At 37.1% G+C, this 26,125-nt stretch overlaps 1 protein-coding gene across 1 annotated transcript; it reads right to left on the reverse strand.

Moving 5' to 3' along the window:
* Positions 1-7,582: 7,582 nt before the first annotated feature.
* On the reverse strand, positions 7,583-24,733 carry LOC123532442 (succinate--hydroxymethylglutarate CoA-transferase-like). The gene is made up of 15 exons (XM_045313875.2): positions 24,616-24,733; positions 23,839-23,917; positions 22,996-23,107; positions 21,919-21,992; positions 19,181-19,266; positions 18,396-18,446; positions 17,876-17,996; positions 14,748-14,839; positions 13,668-13,811; positions 12,767-12,862; positions 12,183-12,254; positions 11,601-11,698; positions 9,215-9,317; positions 8,491-8,554; positions 7,583-8,128 (listed from the first exon to the last, which is right to left on the reverse strand). Exons 2-15 carry the CDS (start codon positions 23,894-23,896, stop codon positions 7,980-7,982), a joined length of 1,320 nt encoding a protein of 439 aa, XP_045169810.2. The 5' UTR covers positions 23,897-23,917; positions 24,616-24,733; the 3' UTR covers positions 7,583-7,979.
* Between the last annotated feature and the right edge of the window lie 1,392 nt (positions 24,734-26,125).

Consider the following 26,125-nt stretch of genomic DNA (forward strand, 5'->3'; position numbering starts at 1 on the left):
GGTCAAGGTCACAGGGGGCTGAACATAGAAAACCTTTTTCAATCGACAATGAGAACCATTTGACCCAGAATGTTGAAACTTAATAGGATGATTGGACATACAGAGTAGATGACCCCTACTGATTTTGGGGTCACTCGATCAAAGGTCAAGGTCACAGAGGCCTGCACATGGAAAACCGTTTCCAATTTATGACTTAAAAACCACTAGGCCGAGAATGTTGAAACTTAGAGGGATGATTGGACATGCCAAGCAGATGATCCCTATTGCAGCCAACCATCAGTGTCTCTTTAACTCTTGCTCCTGTCCCCTATTGACTTCTTGCCTATACAACTATGCATTGGAGAAGACATGCGTTTTTTCTACCAAGGCATCCTCTAGTTATTATTATTATTATTATTTTCATCATCATCATCATCGTCGTCATCATCATCATCATCATCATCATCATCATCATCATCATCATCATCATCATTATTTTTATTATTATTATTATTATTATTATTATTATTATTATTATACCTGATTTATATAGATCTAGCACCCTTTTCGTGTAAAACATGTTCAAAGGTGCTTTACTAACAAAGGCAACCACTTAGGGCGCAGAATTTGCTTTGATACTTTATCGGCACCATCTTTGAAACTTTATACATATGTTTATCATCACAAGGCGAGTAAAATAGGCCCCTAGTAGGACACTACCCTTTCACACACTTTACTAGAAATATGGCCCTTTTGTCGAATAAGGGAAAACGCATTTAATCTAGGTCGAAGCCAAGGTTACAATATTTTTGTGTGAAAAATTCCAAGTCATAGATTATGTCACACACCTTTCATAAAAATATTCAAAATCACCTCTTATTACGAACAATAACCTTTAAATCGTCAAAATAACTACGTGATATTTGATATAAAAGAACGCTATATGTGCAGCATATTTATATTCTGGCAGATTAAGTTGATGATAATAATTATGTTGGAGTAAATATTCAGTATATATTCTCAGACAAACTGGAAACTGATTCTTGCTCCTTTTTTCGTAATAAAAATAATAAAAGTATCTTTGTACGCCTATCTTCCCTAAAAGTATCCCGGATACAAGAAGTGTGCCAACATTCGTACAAAGAATGAATGAATATCAAAAAGAAAAAACAGAGCTATATTTCTTAACATATTGCATTTCCCTAACTGCCATTTATCGGTAGGCCTATATAAAGTTTAATTAAATCTATTTATTACGTTCACTGAAGTCTTCAACAATCCCTTAGCAAATATGATTAATTGAGAACAGTATCGCGTAAGAGGTTGCCCGGATACATCCCCATTTAGATGCGGTAATTAACAGATCTGGAATTACAACTAAAATCTCTTAATATAACTTCCACACATGTCGATTCTTGGCATAAACTGGAAATACTGTTGTTCTATGACAGACTTCGCTTTGATCTATAGTAGCGACTAATTATACCACCGCCTATCTTTGAATATTGCGTAAAGTGACATCTTAACCTTCAGCCTATCTTTGAACATTGCATAAAGTATCATCTAAGCCTTCAGCCTATCTTTGAACATTGCATAAAGTGTCATCTAAACCTTCAGCCTTTCTTTAAACATTGCATAAAGTGACATCTAAACCTTTAGCCTATCTTTGAACATTGGATAAAGTGACATCTAAACCTTCAGCCTATCTTTGAACATTGCATAAAGTGACATCTAAGCCTTCCGCCTATCTTTGAGCATTGCATAAAGTGACATCTAAACCTTCAGCCTATCTTTGAACATCGGATAAAGTGACATCTAAACCTTCAGCCTGTCTTTGAACATTGCAGAAAGTGACATCTGAGCCTTCAGCCTATCTTTGAACATTTCAGAAAGTGACATCTGAACCTTCAGCCTATCTTTGAATATTGTATAAAGTGACATCTGAACCTTGTACATTTGGTTAGATTTGGATTAAATAGGTCACGTCAATAAAACCAAACTTTTTGGATGGATAAGAGTGTCCATAACTTTTAATCCAAAATTGTGTTTCCTTTTATAACGTTGAAGCCAACGTTGGCTTCATTCAAATAAATGTTCGTGCGGAGACCAAGCGGTTAATTTTCTTTTGTATTTCTCTCATACTATTCAAAGTATTTGGGTTGGAAATAACTTCTGAGAGCAGGATTAGAGGTATCTGGTATTACTCTCAAAACCATACTAGTATTTTAATGAGAGGGTTTTTCTCGGCACGAGACAAGATAGGTTTATTAATCTCTGCATATAAACTTAAACGCAAAGATAATTGGAGACATATCGCAAGGGTGCCCGATATCCCATTGATCGCTATTACGTCTGGTTCTAATCTTTAATATTTTACATCTTCTTTGTCTGGATATTTGTATAGTTCGTTGAAGCTATGTACACGATCAATTTCATACACTACTTGTACTGGTGTGGCTGTACTCAGCTAACGAACTGTAAGTTCTTAACCTTACCTTCTTTGCTGTAAGTTGTATCTAAACTGCTTTTCTTTTCTTTTCCTGCCTTTTACTTGATTAATTAACCGCCACGATTAAAAAACCAAGGATAAATGAACAAGAATCACCAATCGATCAAAAGGACCAAACCTCCCCAAATGCAGAAATCTCCAGCCACGCAGATGTGACAGTGCCAACCTCACCACAAAGAAAAACACACCTGAAGGTAATAGAAAAACGCAACAAAACAAAACAGATGTGGGTCAACCTACAGTCCTTCGGAAGGCCAGTGGCTCAAATAACACTGGGGAGCGTTAATCCGATCATCTATATATGGTGGAATAACTCAAACATCTCTTCTCTAAACTTTTGAGAGTTTTACAAGACGAAAGGGTTAAATGAACTCATTGTAGACACGATTTGGTACAACAAGCGATATAATTTTCGTGTTGATCATATCTTGCTTGTATGGAGCAGACATAATCATACACTACTGTATGTCGCTGTCACAGCTGTTAGACTCTGTAGTCGGGGCTGCGAGTAACGAATCATTAAGAAATTCAAATGGAATAACTATTAATATCGTAATAAAATACTTTATTCTACATACAAAACGCAATAGTCCAACAGAAGAAGCCCAACAAGAAAAGCCATATTTAAAGAATGCAGCCGCCTATACACCACTGTAAATAGTGGTACGTATTAATGTCGTTGGAAATGAAGCAAGGTACGACAAGAAGAATTTTTAAACTAAGAACAGTTTCTATCATGTTGTTCCGTTAGTATCATGGAGTTAATTCAATGTCTTCCTATTAAGGTAATTCTGCACGTCTGCTATACCAGAAGTAAAAAGGCGTAACGTCATTTATCCGGATAATGTAGAATAAATCCTGGTTTCGGCATGCGGAAGCAAAAATCATTTTATAATTTAATGGCAACCCTTGAGTAAATTTATTACAAAGGAAACGTTATTATCTTTCTAAAGATAAAATATGTTATTAAATATAAACGATAAAAATGAGATAAAACGGTGAATATTACCTTATAAGACAAACAATAAGGTTGCTTTAGATATAATTTGTTTAAAATGCATTTTGTTAATGTCATTTACATAATACACAACTATTCCCAAATTTCAGAATATGTTCTTGTAACATGTTTCAGCTTTATTGTCTGTTGACAACACTTGTTTCACTTAACAATTGATAATATTTAGAAAACCGCTAACATCACCATTGGTACCATCCCGAAACAACCCATAAATGTCGAATTAAGTATAAACAGGATGGGAGGACATGTGCCCAACCTTTTGCAAGCTGGAGAAATCGACCATTAGGTGCGGTAACATAATTAAACTGTTTACAATTAGCGGGATTATGAAGACACTCGAAATACCATATCTCAGAGGCCATAAATAAATGATCCATTAATATCGAACCATTGGAACTTAAAATAAAGCGTTTAACTTGAACATGGGTAAGTCTAGTAACAAATATGGTAATGGGCAAGTAAGTTTTGTAAGAAATCTTTTGCCAGGGAGAATGGTACTTTTCTTGAAAGTAAATGTCAAAACTTTTTGCATGATAAGCATTGTTAATCATTATGCAAGTTGTTAGTATTCACGTTGAAAGTAATTATACACTACTTGTAGCAGGTTTGTGTTTGTATTGTCATTAAAAAGATTTCCGTTGAGCCTTTTTACAAATTTTCAAAGCGGGTACACATCTGACCATCTTTTTCGATTTTCAGTTGTATTATAAAAGCATTCGTCTCAAAAGAACACCTTGTTTCTTACTAAAAAGCTAAAAAGGTACAGCATATGAAAATATGGTATGATGAATGACATGAACAACATAGGTGTAAAAGTACGTCGCCCATTTTCTAACTGACTGGAATTTTAATGTTACAGGTGGTTCCACCCTTTCTGACGTCAGAGCACGAAAAGGGCATTCCGCAAGTTTGTATTTTATGTGTTTCCATTTTAAGCATTATTCTAGCATAAAACTGCTGTTATTGTCACTTTTCGGGTTTTTTTTAACAGGAGAGAAAACGTGTGTTAACAGAGAGATTCTCGCGCTTACGTGCTGTTATAACACCTTTTTATATATGCGCGTTACGTAGCAAAGCGTAAACGTATTACGGCCCCAAAACGGATAATTCAAAAGGAAATGACGTCAACGTGATAAACAACGTAAACTTTACCGCGCATTTCATGGAAATTTCATGACGTTGAGGGACAATATATTCATTTATTTGGCATTTTACGCGTTTTATGCTAGAATAACGTTAGCGCATATCGTCTTTTCGTGTTATAACATCTGAAGAAACACTCGAGTACCAACAAATCCCTCAGGTTATAACACGAAAAAACATGCGTTATCCCTACAAAATTAATGATATAGTGAAACGTTTATCAACATGGATAGAGTGACTGGAAATTTTTAAACACGATATCGTTCGAAACATAGGCATACAACCGAACGACAGTTTCAGCAATGCCTGAATAAAGTTCAAACTTTGACCACGGAAAATGGTTTTAAATTTTCCAAATCAAATTCAAATCGAAATCTCAGTACGTCTATTTTTGTCAGTTACGAAAACAACACGTACTACGTGACGTATAGACTAGCTCCTAGACTATGATATATATATTTTAATTGTGAATTTAGCCAGTCTATGTCTTATGTCCAATGATAATATTACAATCAGTTTCCAGAGAAAACTAAAATAGACTGGCATTTGTCACTATTACACAGAATAAAAGAAAAATTACAAAAGCTTAAATTTTGTGTCAAATTCTTTATTATCAGTCTAGTGGCTAGTCTACGTGGCGTACTGTTTGGGGAGCAGACCTTGCAGTTATAATTAGATGCACACATGGAGTGGGTAACCGGTAAAATGTTTGAGTTCTAAAAGTTATTTTTAAAACAATTAAACATTAAAAATGGTCATTGTTCATTTCTTTCATTTTGGTGTGATTTAGCTGATTCTGGTATATAACAACCCTTTGACTTTCGCCGTCGTGCGTGGTTGGCCACCGTCAGTAATTGGCTTCTTTAAACTTTTTGCCAAATGTTGATGAAATCTGGTCAGAATGTTTGCTCAAATAAAATCTATCAAACGTCTGATACTTGACTGACTGAAAAATTAGGTCACCAGGTCAAATGATTGAAAACATTAACAAGAGTTCAAAGCCACATACTCTTGCCTGGTCACACTGATAAGTGTATTGGGAATCAGTTCTTCTCGAGTGGTCACATTGGTACGAGTGTAGGAAATCTGATTATTCTCCAGCGGTCACATTGGTACGAGTATAGGAAATCCGATTATTCTCCAGTGGCCACATTGGTAAGAGTATGGGAAATCCGATTATTCTCCAGTGGTCACATTGGTACGAGTATGGGAAATCCGATTATTCTCCAGTGGTCACATTGGTACGAGTGTAGGAAATCCGATTATTCTCCAGTGGTCACATTGGTACGAGTATGGGAAATCCGATTATTCTCCAGTGGTCACATTGGTACGAGTGTGGGAAATCCGATTATTCTCCAGTGGTCACATTGGTACGAGTGTGAGAAATCCGATTATTCTCCAGTGGTCACATTGGTACGAGTATGGGAAATCCGATTATTCTCCAGTGGTCACATTGGTACAAGTTGGGAAATCCGATTATTCTCCAGTGGTCACATTGGTACAGTATGGAAATCCGATTATTCTCCAGTGGTCCATTGGTACGAGTGTAGAAATCCGATTACTCTCCAGTGGTCACATTGGTACGAGTATGGGAAATCCGATTATTCTCCAGTGGTCACATTGGTACGAGTGTAGGAAATCCGATTATTCTCCAGTGGTCACATTGGTACGAGTGTAGGAAATCCGATTATTCTCCAGTGGTCACAATGAGATAAGTCTAGGGAATCTAATCTCCTAGGTCTAGGGAATGTGATCTCCTCGAGTGGTCATATTGATATTATAAGAAATCAGATATCCTAGAGTGGTCACATTAATAACCGTACATAGAATATGATCTTAGATAACGTTTTACCTTGGGAATATCTCACTTATCAATGTGACCACTCGAGAAGATTAGATTTCCTATACTCGTATCAATGTAACCACTCGAGGAGATTTGATTTCCTATACTCTTACTGGTGTAACCACTCGAGGAGATCAGATTTCCAATACCCATACGAATATGACCACTCGATGAGATCAGATTTTCTATACTCATACCAGTGTGACCACCAGACAAGATCTGATTTCGTATATTCATATCAATGTGACCACTCGAGGAGATCAGATTTCCTATACTCGTACCGTTGTGACCACTCTAGGAGATTAGATATCCTATAATATCAATGTGACCACTCGAGATCAGATTCCGTAGACTTCATGTCTATCATATTTGAACTTGGTGATTGATTCTACATCTGACGTTTACAGGTACATAATGACCGTTTTGACTGACATGTTTCTGAAATTGCTATTATATATATTTTAAAATATTTGTAAACATGGTTTTGCGAAGCAGTATTTGAAAAAGGTATGAATACTCGGGAAGAATACTTAGAAGAGAGGACTGAATCAAAGAGATCAAATTGAGGACTGAATTAAGAAGACAGAGCGGAATCAGGAGGATAAAATCAGAGACTTAGAAATGTTTTACAAAAATGGAATAGGCTAACTGAACGACACGAGATTGGGTAAGAGAGAGGGTTAAGGAATATGGGAGATTTAGAAAGGGTTGTTAGGTTATTGTAACATAGAACTTTTCGGCTTAGAATTATAAATTATTTACAAGTCTGACGTGGGACAAACACTGTTTAAAAAATGTATGTATTAATACCTGGATGGATTCTTAGTATAGTTCATCATGTGCATTAAAAATGCTGACTTTCTTAATCTATGCAACCTACAAAGAGGCTTGTGGTGTTACAATTCTTCTACGTACTATTTATTAATTCACCGAGTATTTTTTCACCAGCAGCGTAGCCGCAAGTGAAAAACGAAAATATGGCGTTCAAAAGTGTCACATGTTATATCTAAAACACACAAGCAACATTCTTTCTTAAAAGCAGAAAAAGCATTAGTTTTTTTCACTCTGAAGATACAAGATAGTCGAAAAATTTACTGAAAGCATGTAATAACATAATACTTGGATAAAGTGTACAATACTGTTCCAAAACAATTTTCTCAGTCTGATTAAAATACAAATGAACTAAAATGCATTAAGATTTAGCAAAGTTGAATTCTTGGTATATTGTATAGCCTGCTGGTGGCAAGTGATTCTGCCTATGCCTGACCTTGGTGTACACTGTTTGCTATTCAGTCAGTAAATTTTCAGTGAACACCTATTTGAATAATAAATGGGGCTGCTCAAATTGAATGATGGACCAGTCCATTTTAGAAATTTAGCAGGGTAAAGGTTAAACAGCAGTCACTGACAAGAGTAAGGAAAGAACAAAAACGATATAGATTCACTCGCATTGACAGTTAAATCAACGAAATAAAACAACTCTTGTGTCATTTCACTATTCCTTTTCTTATTAGACTGTCTATACAATTGTCTGACATCTCGAGCACATCTTTTAATACTGGTCTAGTGTGTTCCCCTAGTAATGGTGGAACGTTGTTTAATACTGTGGGCGTCTCACTAAAACTCACTGCAGGTCCTACAAGTATGAAAAGATAAGTTACAAAAAATAGACGTACTTTCAAAAAACAGAATAGATCGATTGCGCATATTTTGGTTGTAATTTAATCTTTATGACATGTTTTTAAATGTTTATTTTATTAAGGTGGTCTTTTGAATGAATAGATTAATAATAACGATTGAAAGATCCCTGGCATAAAGCTTTAATCAAAAAGTTTTTCTTGAATTGTCCAAAAGGAAGAATTATTTGGATTATAAACTTAATATTCCGTCATCTTCATTATATAGCACTTTCATCTATAACGAAATTAGGGCACTTTTCAGGGTATTTATTGAACATCCTTCGTACGTACAATGAATTTCTTCACGTCAAATAATTACCTGCTACTCGTATATCCCCAGCTGTAGGATGCTTCATGCCCTGTATCATTTTGTTGTGAACGACCTAAAGAAACAGTTGTTTGTTTAATATTTTATCTGCCTAAATACACGTAACTCAATAGGGGAGCGCAAATCTATGGACCACAGGGTCGTTACCCATGCTTTGCAATAAGTGCATATCGGCACGTGTGAAATTAAACTTTTTATACGTTTCAAAACTAAATATGAATACATATGTATTATGTAAAGCATGATAAAGACGAGAGTTACACTGTTCTTTAAGATACAACTCTATATTTGGACACATTGATCCAGCTGATTGGCAAGTCCTGTTTTTTTATAGATGCGAGCCCAAATATACCATGTATTGTACAGGAAAATGTTTACTTTTTAATTCGATGATTATTTTTTTTTGTAATCCTTTTCTAAAAAAGCCGACAGACATATTGAAACAGTTGAAAATATAAGCGTATAAAGTGTCTGAATATAGGTAAAGAATAATACTAGTATACGTGTACACTACACTGACGAGATATGAAAACGCAACAAACACATGCCTGAATATATTTTTTACTACAAAAAATATCATACCGTAAAATTAACACAATGGGTATAGAGTATCGAAATGTGTATGTGTTGAACATTCCAAGGTGTTTCTTTGAGTAGTACAAAATATATTCAAGCATATGTTTGTTGCGTTTTCATATCTCGTCAGTGTATTTACCTGAGGATCAGAGAACACTTGTTGCATATTGTTGATTGGCCCATATGGTATCCCAGAATCCTTCAGTACCTCTAGCCAGTCGGACGTAGTCTTTAATTTGAATCTACCACAAGTACATAAAAAGTATAGTCCATTGTATTTTTCATGCATCTAATTAATATGCCGAAATTTAAAAAAAAAACAAGAGGGCCATAATGGCCCTATATCGCTCACCTGTTATCATTGCACTTGAGGACAAGAAGGTCCTCAGAAAAAATATCTAAGTCCAAAGGACAGGAACAACAAAGGGAAGAAATTTAACCAAAAAGAAAAAAAAATTCTTACAAGGTACAGATATGTCAAAATACACCTAAAAATTGGAGGTACCATCCATGTTGTACCACAGAAAACTGGTCTCGTGTTTTCCCTATGGCCAATATTAAAAAAGTTACTAAAAGTAAGCTATTTATAGTAACGTAAAAGGGAAGTAATTAAAAAGAAATTATTGTAAGTGAACAAAAGAAGGATCTGCCAAATAAATCTGTTGACATAAATGAAATTTCAGATCAGTATCTTCATTAGTTATGGAGATATACCCATTTTAATTTGAAATAAAGGGAGATAATTTGACATAAAATCAGTCCATAGTTATCTACCCTGATTGGCTCAGTCCAACTAATATCAATAATGAAATTTCAAATAAGTCCTATAAGTACTTACTGATATAAATCCATTTTGATTACAATCAGGGGAGGTAATCAGATATAAAATAACTCTGGAACCTACGATTGGATCTGATTTGTCATGGAATCCAAGATATATTGTTGTTGAAGATATTTTGGAAGTTTGTATCAAATAAAACCATAAATGAAGTATCTATATGGCTGCAAAAGCCAAAATAGCCAATTTTGGACCTTTAAGGGGCCATAACTCTGGAACACATGATGGAATCTGGCCAGTTCAAGAAAAGAACCAAGATCTTGTGGTAATACAAGTTGTGTGCAAGTTTGGTTAAAATCAAATCATAAATGAAGCTGTTATTGTGCAGACAAGGTTAAAATAGCTAATTTTGGCCCTTTCAGGGGCCATAACTCTGGAACCCATTAAGGGATCCGGCTTGTTTAAAAAAGCAACCGAGATCTTATGGTGACACAAGTTTTGTGCAAGTTTGATTAAATTCAAATAATAAATGAAGCTGCTACTGTGCAGACAAGGTCAAAATAGCTAATTCTGGCCCTTTCAGAGGCCATAACTCTGGAACCCATATTTGAATCTGGCCAGTTCAAGAAAAGAACCAAGATTATATGGTGATACAAGTTGTGTGCCAGTTTGGTAAAAATCAAGTTATAAATAAAGCTGCTATTGTGCACACAAGGTCAAAATAGCTAATTTTGGCCCTTTCAGGGGCCATAACTCTGGAACCCATAATGGGATCTGGCCAGTTCAAGAAAGGAACCGAGATCTTATGGTGATACAAGTTGTGTGCAGGTTTGGTTAAAATAAAATCATAAATGACACTACTATCGTGCAGACAAGAAATTGCTGATGCACGGACTGACGACGGACGACGGACGAAGGGTGATCACAAAAGCTCACCTTGTCACTATGTGACAGGTGAGCTAAAAACGCCGGAAAGATGGAATTCTACGACAAAGTGTCGTCTGCTGGACTACTTAAAGACAGTCGTAATGATTGCTTGAAAAGCCAGTCATAAACAAATATGATTTGAAGTTACGATGTCTGTCTCCTACTTCTGTAGTAAATCTGTACTTGTGGCTTTCTGTGTGTTTGTGCTTATATAGGACTTTTGTAATAAACAGATATGCAAAAATCCTTCAATCTTATCTTTAAGAATTTATTAACGGACTCATGGTGTCATGAGGACACTCGGCAATTTCCGTGTTAAAACGTATTCTCGTTAGGCAATTCGGCATTCTTCGGACATGACGTTGCTCAATCCGCAAATCAATTTCCGTAAAAAAACGGAAAATGTCGAAAATGTACGAAGAATACGTAATATGCAGATGTGTCATTACGGGTCCACTACCTTAAGTATATAGTTAATAATTGTACACACAGATGTAAAAAGGAACTTGAAAATGATAAATGAGCCGCGCCATGAAAAAACCAACATAGTACATTTGCGACAAGCATGGATCCAGACCAGCCTGCGCATCCGCGCAGTCTGGTTAGGATCCATGCTATTCGCTAACAGTTTCTCTAATTGCAATAGGCTTTGAAGCAAACAGCATGGGTCCTGACCAGACTGCGCGGATGCACAGGCTGGTCTGGATTCATGCTGGTCACAAAGCCACTATGTTGGTTTTCTCATGGCGCGGCTCATATTTTATACAGATGAGGTAGAGCGTTCTTCATTACGCTGATAATTTAATTGATTTAATTGTACCTTTTGCCCAATATGTCCAGAAGTGTTTTTCTGTTATGAACCCTCTGTCTGTTTGTTGCATAGTCTGGGCTCTCACCAACATCAGGTAAACCCATACACTATGAAATACATTGTTTTTCAAAAAATGTCATGATGATAATAATCATTCTAATTGCTTCAAACTGTTTTCAACAAAAAAATTATCCGTGATATTATTTGACAGGAATGTAATTCATGCAATGCCATTTGTGATTGGGTTTAAAGTCAGAACGACTCAGTTATAGGTCACGTGACAATTTTCCTACTCTTCATGATGAAGGAAGAACCCAGATGTCCCCTGTGCGTTATTTCATCATAGACAGACACCACTTGGGTAGAACCATCGACCTTCCGTAAGCCAGCTGGATGGCTTCCTCACATGTAGAATTATACGCTCCAAGTGAAGCTCGAACCCACATTGGTGAGGGGCAAGTGATTTGAAGTCAGCGACCTCAAACATTTGGCCGAGGAGGTCCCTTTGCTTAATGACAAATGAATGCAGCATAAGGTAACAAGTTAAACAGACATATGGTGTTTAGCACAAGATAAATGAAGAGAGTCTACCTTGCAAAGAATTTGAAATTGTTTATCGTTGCCAGCCCCTGCCATAACGTAACCATCAGCGCTCTTAAATGCCTGAAATGCAAAACTGACACTATGGCTATTTAGAAGTAATATTTCAATTTTGATGACACACATTCTTTATTGACCATTTACATTTTAGCAGATATCACCATTTATACAGAAATGGACAAATGTTTTTAAGGTTAATATCTATAACGTAAATTAAAGCAATTTTAAGCAACATTTTACAATGACTTTGGGTAAAAAATGTAAATTGGATAGTTTAACAGAAGTTTATAATTTGAGCCGTGCCATGAGAAAACCAACATAGTGGCTTTGCGACCAGCATGGACCCAGACCAGCCTGCGCATCCGCGCAGTCTGGTCAGGATCAATGTTGTTCGCTTGTAAAGCATATGGCAATTAGGGAAACCTTTAGCGAACAGCATGGATCCTGACCAGACTGCGCGGATGCGCAGGCTGGTCTGGATCTATGCTGGTCGCAAATCCACTATGTTGGTTTTCCCATGGCACGGCTCATTTATTTCACACGGACTGATCCGGTAAAATATGCTCGGGTCTTACCTGATACGGAACAATACTTGGATGAGATGTTCCACGTCTCTTGGCCTCCATGTCCGCATTCAAATAATTGCTGGCAATATTGACTAGTGAGGCTACCTGATTTAAAAAAAAGAAAATGGGTAAATGCACAAGTCAGAGGTAGATTTTAGAAGAAAAATTTAGTGTGACGATGCTCAAATTGTTTAGCAATCGGCTGCATTCTTTTTATTTTATACTATAGTTAAAATATTCAAGTATTTATTGTAATCATTAGCAACAGTTCTTTGAAAATGGTGTTTTTAAAGTCGCTGAACTGTCCGAAAGTGTGGCCCATTTATTCAGTCCTTTTCCGAAATTCAATGTATATATTCGACAGTATACTGTCGAGCTAAAAACAGGCCATACTTTTACCATAGCCTCTAACCAAAAGCAATAGTCTTCTGAAGGTCGCAGTCCCAAAGATTCTCATGGTATAGACTAGAAACCAGATGGTCCACAAATGGACCTGCCAACCAATATGAGCAAATCAGTATTCCTCTCTTCTTCGACAAGAGAAATAGATTTAATTACGCTCGTGCATTAACATACATGAGTTGTTAACAAGTTGCAATCAATGTGCTGACCACGCCCTGTTTTGCACGATATAAAAGAGCTGCCAGTATTGATCCATATGCGTAACACGTTCGTACATTAACATACCTTAGTTGATAACAGGTTGCAATCAATGTGCTGACCACGCCCTGTTTTGCACGATATAAAAGAGCTGCCAGTATTGATCCATATGCGTAACACGTTCGCGCATTAACATACCTGAGTTGATAACAGGTTGCAATCAATGTGCTGACCACGCCCTGTTTTTGCACGATGTAAAAGAGCTGCCAATATCGATCCATATGCGTAACACATTCGTACATTAACATACCTGAGTTGATAACAGGTTGCAGTCAATGTGCTGACCACGCCCTGTTTTTGCACGATGTAAAAGAGCTGCCAATATTGATCCATATGCGTATAAACCCGTTGATAAGTCTGTCATCGCAACACCCACTTTGCAAGGCTCTCCATCCTGTAAATGTTGCATTAAACAAAACTAAAAAAAGCAAAAATGACAATGAATCATATGTTGAAAAATACAGTTCGACAAGCTCAAGATAGTGTCAAATACAGGCGCTTCTTTTATCTGGGACCAGGTTTTGAACAAGTAGTGGTCACGCCAAGCAATGTCAAAGTTCTGCAACTCTCATGGTCGACTTTTGTCAGAACCTAAATCAAAGTAGTGTGCAAAAAGAAATAGACATTTATGATATTCTTGAGAAATGGGTGCGTCATTTCAGAAGGTTGCATGGTTATGTAAAGCTTGAAATGTGTCGACAAGAATGGAGATAACTGCCTCGATAGCCTAGTGGTAGAGCGCCCGCTTCGAGTGCGGGGGTCGTGCGTTCGCTCCCTGACCATGTTATACCAAAGACGTGAAAAATGGTACTAGGTGCTCCTAGGGGATAGTATTAGGACTGGTCAACCCGGAGTCAGTGTAATGTGACTGGATTGGGTATCATGTCACGTGTTTATGGCGTTATTTTCCAGTGAGGCAGCAATATAAAGCTGGACATTGCGCTAACCTCAAGAGGTCATAACAATTTTGGTACGCTAACGCTGATCTACACATAACCTGGAAAGCTTACACGCAAACTGCTGAAAAGTATTATCTTATACAGTAACAAAATATCCATTTAAGATGATTCATGTAGTGAAAACTCGATAATTTGACTTTGTTCACAAACAACAATCGCCAATATCATAATAATGAAGAAGGTAAAACAAATGAAAGTAATCTTACCTTTATATTTATATAAACTACTTATCAAAAGACTGTAAATTGATTTTATAACAAATATTAAACAATAATACTGGACTATAACCTAATGGGATAAAATCAAATTATTCCGTTTCGTCTATACTAACTGCCATACCTGACTGATAAGATCCTAAACAACAGTATTACCTCTGGGCCTGTGATATGTGTTAATCCACCGGTTGCTGCAACTATGACGTCATAACCAGCCCTTTTCGCGTCTGGTCCTGTCTGCCCATAGCCTAGATTAGTAGAAAAGAAAAATACACATGTCTTAATGGACAAGTGTTTTGGCTGTATGTTGCACTGGGTGGCAAACCAAAAGATTGTTAGTTTTATCCTTGATACGTCATAATTATAACACAATGTTGAGTGGCGAAGATTCTGGCTTTAAACGACTGGCACACCAATGTTTATTTTGTTGGAACTCTTTCAAGTATTTTCCGTTTGTAAACCATCCAGCTGCGGTTTTCAGAGTAAGTGGTTCTAACCAGATAGGGCACGTGAGTGCATTCTCAACAAGCTGAGCTAGAACATTCCGTGCACTTTATAACTCAGATACGATTTTTACCTCATTCGTTCTACACTCTTTGCATATGAGGATCCATTGTCAAGTTTGCTTTACTAATGCGTTGGAGGTGTTATATTGTGCGTTTCTGGTGAGCCCCCTGTTATTAAGTACAGTGCGCTCCTAATAAGTCCGGTTACCATTTCCTGGTGTGAGCTAGTGTGTTATTAATGAGTCACCTGAAACTGAGCAGTATCTAAGATGCGGAGCTACCTTAGATAGATATTCATATCCAAGGTTTACGATTGATATAGTGAGTTACTAATGAGTCACCTGTAATGAAGCAGTATATAAGATGCGGAGCTACCTTAGACAGGTGTTCATATCCAAAGTTTATGATTCATATAGTGAGTTACTAGTGAGACACCTGTAATGAAGCAGTATATAAGATGCAGAGCTACCTTAGACAGGTGTTCATATCCAAGGTTTAGGATTCATATAGCGAGTTACTAGTGAGACACCTGTAATGAAGCAGTATATAAGATGCGGAGCTACCTTAGACAGGTGTTCATATCCAAGGTTTACGATTCATATAGGGAGTTACTAGTGAGACACCTGTAATGAAGCAGTATATAAGATGTGGAGCTACCTTAGACAGGTGTTCATATCCAAGGTTTACGATTCATGTTGTGAGTTACTAGTGAGAAACCTGTTATGAAGCAGTATATAAGATGTGGAGCTACCTTAGACAGGTGTTCATATCCAAGGTTTACGATTCATATAGGGAGTTACTAGTGAGACACCTGTAATGAAGCAGTATATAAGATGCGGAGCTATCTTTGACAGGTGTTCATATCCAAGGTTTACGATTTATATAGGGAGTTACTAGTGAGACACCTGTAATGAAGCAGTATATAAGATGTGGAGCTACCTTAGACAGGTGTTCATATCCAAGGTTTACGATTCATATAGGGAGTTACTAGTGAGACACCTGTAATGAAGCAGTATATAAGATGTGGAGCTACCTTAGACAGGTGTTCATATCCAAGGTTTACGATTCATGTTGTGAGTTACTAGTGAGACACCTGTAATGAAGCAGTATATAAGATGTGGAGCTACCTGAGACAGGTGTTCATATCCAAGGTTTAGGATTCATATAGCGAGTTACTAGTGAGACACCTGTAATGAAGCAGTATATAAGATGCGGAGCTACCTTAGACAGGTGTTCATATCCAAGGTTTACGATCATAAGGGAGTTACTATGAGACACCTGTAATGAAGCAGTATAAAAGATTGTGGAGCTACCTTAGACAGGTGTTCATATCCAAGTTTACATCTGTTGTGATTACTAGTGAAACCTGTAATGACGCATATATAGAGTGGAGCTCCTTGGACCTGTTCATATCCAAGGTTACGATTCAATAGGATACTAGGAACACTGTATTAATGACAGTATTAAATGGCGATATCTTTGACAGGTGTGCAACCAAGGTTTATCGATTATATAGGAGTTTACTAGTGAGTCACCTGTAAGAAGCATCATATAGGTGTGGACTACTTAGACCAGTTTGTAAATCCAAGGTTTTCGATTCTAAATAGGGATACTAGTGAGACATGTAAAAGCGATATAAGATGTGACTCTTAACGGTGATACATATCCAAGGTTTACGATTCTTTGATTGAGTTTACAAGTGAGACACTGTTATGAAGCAGTATATTGATGTTGGAGCTACCTTAGACAGTGTTCCATCCAAGTGTTACGATTCATATAGGGAGTTATAGTGAGACACCTGTAATGAAGCAGTATATAAGATGTGGAGCTACCTTAGAAGTTTCATATCCAAGGTTTACGATTCATATAGGAGTTACTAATGAGACACCTGTAATGAAGCAGTATATAAGATGCAGAGCTACCTTAGACAGGTATTCATATCCAAAGTTTACGATTCATATAGTGAGTTACTAGTGAGACACCTGTAATGAAGCAGTATATAAGATGCGGAGCTACCTTAGACAGGTGTTCATATCCAAGGTTTACTATTCATGTTGTGAGTTACTAGTGAGACACCTGTAATGAAGCAGTATATAAGATGTGGAGCTACCTTAAACAGGTGTTCATATCCAAGGTTTACGATTCATATAGTGAGTTACTAGTGAGACACCTGTAATGAAGCGGTATATAAGATGTGGAGCTACCTTAGACAGGTGTTCATATACAAGGCTTACGATTTATATAGTGAGTTACTAATGAACCATCCGAGTTACTTACGAGTCACCTGTAATGAAGCAGTATATAAGATGCAGAGCTACCTTAGACAGGTATTCATATCCAAAGTTTACGATTCATATAGTGAGTTACTAGTGAGACACCTGTAATGAAGCAGTATATAAGATGCGGAGCTACCTTAGACAGGTGTTCATCTCCGAGGTTTACGATTCATATGGCGAGTTACTAGTGAGTCACCTGTAATGAAGCAGTATATCAGATGCAAAGCTACCTTAGACAGGTGTTCATCTCCGAGGTTTTTGATTCATATAGTGAGTTACTAGTGAGACACCTGTAATGAAGCAGTATATAAGATGCGGAGCTACCTTAGACAGGTGTTCATATCCAAGGTTTACGATTCATATAGCGAGTTTCAATGAGCCACCCGAGTTACTTACGAGTCACCTGTAATGAAGCAGTATATAAGGTGCGGACTAATTTAGACATGTGTTCATATCCAATGTTTATAATTTATATACATTTAGTGAGTTACTAATGAGTCACCTGTAACTGAGCAGTATATAAGGTGCGGAGCTACCTTAGACAGGTGTTCATACCCAAGATTAAGTTCTGACAATTTTCCAGGTATGTAGTTTTCCAGCAGCACGTCGCTTTTCTTCGCTAACTGAAAAAAATATGAAAACATTTAATCAGCTCAATTTTCGGACTCATGACTATAATCGGACCGCCAATCGGTCTGTCTGTTTATAGTGAAACTCTTTTTCTAGCAGTTCCATTTATCTCGTACGGTAACTTTAAATCGCCTTCCCGTCTCGTACGGTATCATTCAATCTGAATTGATTTTTCGTATGATAACATTCAACCTGAAACACCTATCTCATATGACAATATTCAATTTGAGTCCCTATAACTGAGTCCTTACCTAATATGTTAACATTCGAATCACATTCAATCGGAATCAGCATTTACCATGCTTTCAGGGCGTGGTTATGTTTATTTAATTGTATTAATATTTTTTTAATCAGATCCCAGAAAGTTTGTTTACATAATATATAAGAATTACCTCTACAACCACGTCTTGGCCTTCTTTTTCTTTTATGTTCACACACACGCTCTGAAAATACACATGCGCTGATGGTGAGAAGGACTTTCGGACTCACAGGCAGTCGTTGCTGTTTTACCTATGTATAAACTTCTCAAAACACGAGTTCTAATTATATATTAAGTATATATTAAGGATTTTAATTAACATTTCATACATTGTCCAGCGTTTCTGGATAAATATGATCTGCCTGCAGTACTTGTTTGCTTTACCAATCCCATCCTACACCTCAATGAGTGATTGCGGAAACTATCTATACTAAGATACCAAACTTCTGTCATTTCGGGCCATCACTGTGTAAAATTTGCCCTTATAAAACTTTTTTTAAAACCATTATGTAGCAGAGGAAAAAATATAAATCTTCGATAATTCTTACAAAAAAAAAATACACAGGGGAATTTCTAGGAATGTAAATGAATTAAGTATCTTCAAAAGTCCACAGGGAATTCGTAAAATACATACTAGCATTCTTATAGACTGTTTTGGAAACATTAAAAATCAAGCTGTTACACAAAATGCGAATCAGGCAACAGTAAGCATTTTTATTTCGAAGGCTTGAAATTAAATTAAGATTTATTCTAACAGATAAGGAACTAGTTGATAAGCGATTTGCCATTTGTTTCAGAGAAGATCTCAAGACAGCTTTCCAACTTTTGCGCTAGACGTAGTTCATTACTTTATATTGTAAAAACAACGGCGTATTACTGAAGGGGGGATTTTACGAAACCAAAACAAAACGCATTTACCCGTTTGTTTCTGTTGACTGATAGGAAATATGCACTCTCGGATCCACAAAATGGCGGACCCCAGGACCTCGTATCGTCGCCACCGTCTACAATAACAAGTAGATTACAAATAATCAATGACATTCATGTCCATAATGCTAGCTAAAGAACTAGGCAGTAAGATCAAAATGGTTATCTGGAGCGGAGTGAGCAGAGGTCTGTATCTTATTGTTTTGTCTAACTGCACAGTCCAACAAAGTCCAGTACTTGTACTGTTCGATAACTGCACAGTCCAACAAAGTCCATTATTCTATATCTATTTTATTTATCCAATCGTGAACGTTTATTTGCAACACGTGACCGTACAATATATTACCGTATGTGACGCACGTGCGTACAAAAAAAATGTATTTTTTCCGTATTTGGACGGTTCAACAGTCACATGTTAAACATAGGATAAAGCCCGAAACGCGTGAAAATTCGGGTGAAGTAGGCGCTCTATGTACAGAGTTTGATTATGTGTCTTGAAATCAGGATTATTTGTCGTTTGTATTTAGGGCCTAATATTGTTCTGTATAATATATATTTGCACTCATACCAAGCTGAGAAAATACAGAAAAGACAGAAATACAATATTCAGTGAATCATTTTTAATTTAAACTAAAATAAAATAAATATAGAACAAGAGCTGTCGGAGGACAGCAACGCTCGACTATTCAACAGCCTTGTCACTTGAATGAATACGAAAGTCGAAAAAGGGGCATAATTTAGTAAAAAAGTAAAATAGGATTATGGAACCTGCATAGTGCTTATTAGCTAAAGACATTGGATAAGTGTGTGAAGTTTCAATCCATTTCAATTAGTGGGTACTGAGATACCAGCTTACATATAAGAATTTAACCCAAAACTCCTAAGTTGAAAAAGGGGCATAATTTTGTAAAATGCGAAGTTGAGTGATTGACCCTTTGCACTTCATGTCATATCATGACAGTGAACTAGTGTGTGAAGTTTCAATCCTTTCCCACTAGTGGATATTGAGATACCAGCTTACATACAAAAACTTAACCAAAACTTTCTATGTTGAAAAAGGGGCATAATTTTGTAAAAAAGTGAAATAAACTTATGGGACCTGCTTTGTGCATGTCAGATCATGACAGTGAACAAGTGTGTGAAGTTTCAATCCATTCCCATTAGTGAGTACTGAGATATCAGCTTACATACAAAACCTTAACCAAAAAATTCTGTCAATAAAGGGGCATAATTTTGTAAAAAAGCAAAATAGAGTTATGGAACCTGTGCAATGTAAGTCAGTTTATCACAGTAAATAAGTGTGTGAAGTTTCAATCCATTCCCACAAGAGATACCAGCTTACATACAAAACCTTAACCAAAAATTTCTAAGTCAAAAAATGGGCATAATTTTGTAAAAAAAGCAAAATAGAGTTATGGAACCTGTGCAATGTAAGTCAGTTTATCACAGTGAATAAGTGTGTGAAGTTTCAATCCATTCCCACAAGTGGTTGCTGAGATACCAGCTTAAATACAAAAACTTAACCAAATCGGGACGCGGACGCGGACGCCGACGCATGGGCGAGTCCAATAGCTGTACTATTCTATGAATAGTCGAGCCAATAAAAAGGTTATTTAACATTGTACTGTGCAATTCCAGATATATCTGGACTCGCCTAGCAGCTCGTCCAATATGGTTTTCTCAGCTGGGTATTCGTCCAAATATATCTCCGTAATGTACAGAGCAATGTTAAATAACCTAATAATATCTGTACTGTCAGATAACTGCGCAGTCCAATAAAGTCCAATATTTGTACTGTCCGATAACTGCACAGTCCTACAGCTGGACTGAAGCGTCTCGTATTTTTTGTTATATACGTTTGTATGGTCTACAACGGCGACGTCAAAACGGATAATGTCATATCAAACAGACAGGAAATTGTGCAAATGAAGTATAGTTTTAAGTACATAGTTAGCCTTAAATAGGTCATGGCTTAGCATCAAATCTGACGCCACATGATACACTTAGTAGCGCCCGACAACTGTACTATAATGTTATTAATCAAGGAATTTCGTATTGTGTTGGTCTGCCCGAGGGCATATAACAAGGTCAATGAAATGCCACACACTGTACTATATTGGCGGCATTTGAGATGTATCTTCTACGGATTCACACCCTGGTTACGACCAGACATTGTTTGAATACCGTAATGGCCATGCTTTCTCCCGTGGACAAATAACAGGGCCAATATAATTACTGATCAATAACATCATGTTATGAAATAGTTCACCCTTCCTCTTTCCATGTCAAACATTCATAACATGTCCATCGTCTGTATCCCATCCTCAAATTCTAAGGCCTTGGGATCTTAAACCTAAATTGCAATTTAAATTCCTATCCTTGTCTAGACATCCGATTAGCAATAGCAAAATCGCTGACTTAAACTGACCTCACGCAAAGCGCGTTCATCGTAATTTACTCTTCACCAATGTCGATGTAAACTGACCAAAGGCAAGGCGCTCATCATAATAATATACTTTTGATCAACGTCGACTGACGTGAAGTAAGTTGCTAAACTGCATATAAATTTGTGCAGTAGTGTCTAAAACTGATATATGGTATTTCTGGAAGCCATCTCTAACATTTAATCATAGTGCTAACAAACCAGGCTTTGTCAAATTATAATTTGAACACTGTCGGTCATACTAAAGGCATGTAACTACTGCGTAACTTTTGTGGAGTTATCTCACCTGGATTTTCTATTTTGATCACATCAGCCCCAAGATCACCCAGTATCATTGAACAATAGGGACCTGCCAATACCCTGCAAATAAAAAAAATATTATATCTACACAATTTTGATGACGGCTTGACAAGGCATACTACATATTAAGATCAAAAATAGGTTAGTTAACATTACGTCACGTTATACGTGAACTACTATACGTTTTATAATGAACAAAACAATGTGCACCCGTATAAAAATAAATACACTTTAAATTTTATCTTCGCTGGGCATTTTTAGTGAACTGTTTTACTTAACTGAATAAGCAAGGCTCTGACGGCTGCAATCACTTGCAATAAAAGTAAACAAAAGAAATATTCTACATTGTATGAATTGGTCATTTATTTCAATGATGCCAAATGTATTTTCACAAAAAACAAGAAGCTGCGTTCAATAAACGCTTGATGCCCCCGGTGGCATCCTTGTCGATAGAAAGCAACCTAAGTTCAAAACGAAGTCAAGTTCAAGGTCAAACTGAGGTCAGGTGATGTCTGAAGATGAGGAATGGTCACAGGTTATATCTGCATTAGTATCAAGTCATTCTAGTAAGGGGTATTGATGCTAGACGAAACGGTCCCATTTGGTTAACCAAGAGATGGCTCATATAAAGAAACCTAAGTCCAAAATGAGGTCAAGGTCAAGGTCAAACTGAGGTCAGGTGATGTCTGAAGATGAGGAATGGTCACAGGTTATATCTGCATTAGTATCAAGTCATTCTAGTAAGGGGTATTGATGCTAGACGAAACGGTCCTATTTGGTTAACCAAGAGATGGCCCATATAAAGCAACCTAAGTCCAAAATGAGGTCAAGGTCAAACTGAGGTCAGGTGATGTCTTAAGATGAGGAATGGTCACAGGTTACATCTGCATTAGTATCAAGTCATTCTAGTAAGGGGTATTGATGCTAGACGAAACGGTCCCATTTGGTTAACCTCGTACGGACGGACGAACGGACGGACGGACAGGACGACCACTATATGCCTCCCGCATCAGTAGATGCCGGGGCATAAAAACGATCACACAAAAATACACAAAAAGGGTACCTGCTTAAATCGAGCACTCTTGTCCCGTGCAAAGGCCCCTTAAGTGGGTCCGCAGTAGTATTGCTATTATTTCTGGCCAACTGTTTTCTCAGTATAGATATATGATAGCGAACTAAAAACAAAGAGCAAGAAAGAAAGTGTTTATATATCGTACAACATGGGTTATTATAGGTAAATCTGCAAACTACCAAATACTTTAAATCATTTAGTTGATTAAAGATATACACACATTCTGTTCAAATGTACCGATTGTCGGTTTGGTAGGTTGGTGGAACTGAAAAGTAGTCGTGTCTCCTTACAGTACCAGTCTATGACGGAAAGTGAGGGCGATAGGCGACCCTCAGTAAATAACTATAGGGTTTGTTAATGACCTCTATGGAAATATTTAAGATTAGAATGTTAACGGAGGGGATGAAGACAGGAAATAGCCGAGTTCCCATATTTATCATACTGACCCCTTATATTTCCGTAATTGGTCAGTAACAAACCCATAATTGATTTGTTTTATCTACCATTTTTATTTATTCTAGCCCAGTGATATCGGCCACATTATGTAACAACCTTTTTGTCAATGAAATGCTAGAATCGTGTAGTTCTAAGGAATTTTCATGTCAAGTAAGGATAAGAAATAAGCGGTCGCTAGAAAAAAATCAATTGTTGATTTTATTTTAAAGATCCTCTATTGCAATTGTGGTGTGACAATTATGTATATATATAACTGTATCTGCCATGTTATTTGCATTTATATTAGCTTCAATAGAGTTGAGTAAGATAAAATAAAGATATATAAATTTGCATCAGTCATGATTACACAGATGATTTAGAAAATGATAAACCTCTTACCTGCTTTGTTTAGAACGTTACTCCTGGCCGAAAAACACGCCCAACATCTTGGTGACATTATCTCAGCTGTCTGGCGTGACTATAAAATGCAAGTGTTAAACATATTCTAGCAAGTGCATAAGACAGGGACGGGACACGCAAATCTTATGATGAACAATACTCTACAGGGATGTAGCATATTTCTATAATGCGAACGATCGGACGCCACAAAACTGTTGTAGCCTAGTAACTGATACTGCCTGCAACCTATACATGATTTATTATTTGTACCAGCGGAGTGCACGCAAGGTCTGCTCAGGCCTGAATTAGTAGAAGTGCTATAATATAACCAATTCACACATCAGTAAATCAAACCGTCTTATCTAAATTTAAATATCTGTATGATTTTCAACTAAAATAACATAACATTTGGTGTAATTTCCTGCGAAATTATCAAATTATCTGTGAAATCATACTTTAAAATGTCTCCCCACAAGAACGTAGCGGCAGCGACATAGAATATCAAAGCCCGCGAACCCACGGAACAAACTAGAATATCAATGCTACACACCGTAAGTACGCTCTTAGCAAGAAACCCGTAATCAAAGGGAGAAAACTACGTTTCGCTTAACTTGCATGTCAAAATTTAGCATGCCAACAAAAACATTGAAATGTTTGATTAACGTAAACTACGGTATTATTCAACACAGGATATTTAAATATAGAAACTTATTACATATTATTGTCTATTATCATTTTCATTATTTTGCAAACATGTAAACATTAAATAAGTCTTACCTGTAATATTGATAGATCGTCCTCAGCTGTTTTACTTGTAGTTGTTTCCCTTTGTACGTCCCCATTGATGAGGCCCGTCCTTGCATTTTTAAGTTATAAATCTGTATTGATCACTAGTTTAATACGTGAAGGACGAAAGGCCTGACGCTGTTATTCTTACCCATTCAAAATCGCAAGAATATTTATAAGAATGTTTTTTATGCAGAGATAAACGCAAATATATGCAAGATTGTGGGATTATCTTAAAATTTTGAGGTTCAGCAAAAATATCAGATAATGTTCCTGTTTGATATAAATTTCGTTTGAAACAAATTCAAATACCTCGGTAACACAAAGAACTGTTTCTCTTACGTTTTTCAAACAAAAATCTTACAAGCAGTCCCCCTATTATAGAATACTATACTAAATCGTATTACTATGGTAGCATTTCGGCCACAAAACCAAGGCCCTGTTTATCGACTTTTGAAAGCTCGGCCAATCCGCACGATTCCGTAACAGTTTAATAAAAATCGTACGAGTCCGCAATTTCGTAACTCTACGTTGCTCGTAATTGTAGCGTCTGTCACAGCCTTACGGTGTCCGCAAGTCGTGCGGGGCTCGTAAGGAGCCCGGCTGTAATTCGTATGGTGCTCGTTGGTTCGTAAAGCGCTCGCACGGCACTCGCACGTTTTACGCACAGTGTCCTTAATATCGTACGGACATCGTACATTGGCCGTGCGAGTCCTCTGCGATAGTCGTGCGAGCATTGGCAAGCCTCGCAGTTTTTCAAATCCGCACGGACATCATGCTATCCCCGTACGAGCTCTTCCGGGGCCCGTGTGGTTCCCGTGCGGGGCTCTTGCGATCTGCTCCCGACTTCGAAAATCTCACGGAGAACTCGGGAGTTCGGTGAAACATTTTTACCGAATTCCCGAGTACTCTATGAGTTCAAAAACTCCGTACGACGCTCGTACGAGTCAACGATGTCCGTACGGACGCCGTACGAGTTTGCCAAAGTCCGACTGAAAATCTATATTCTCGTACGGAGCTCGTAGCGTTTTTTGTGACCGGGGTAGAAATTAGTTGTTGGTTTACAGCTGGAACTCATAACGTATAATCATAACGTCACCAGGACACTTACTGGAATATTTTGTAAAGTAAACATTTCAAATTACCTCCTTCTTATATAAGTTGCAGTTGATTGCACAAAAACTTTTTAACAATTAAAACTTGTTCAGGAAGAACATGTACCATGTAAATCTGTTATCAAATGAGTATTCAGTTTTTAATCATTATATCTGTTGAAATGTTAGTAACAGTCTGGTTCCCGACGTACTACAGTAAACAAGAATGATTAAGAGGCAGGTAATCCAGACTATAGCATTTTTACCTTTTATAGCCCATACGCATTAGCCCTGTCGGCACGTACATGAGTATTTTGAACACATGTACTTCCATTCTCTGTGGTGAAATAGATCCACATGTTTTGCACATCCAATGGGCATAAATATGTACTAAAATTTGCTAAGTT

This window comes from Mercenaria mercenaria, chromosome 11, assembly GCF_021730395.1.
Source record: "Mercenaria mercenaria strain notata chromosome 11, MADL_Memer_1, whole genome shotgun sequence".
NCBI lineage: Eukaryota > Metazoa > Mollusca > Bivalvia > Venerida > Veneridae > Mercenaria > Mercenaria mercenaria.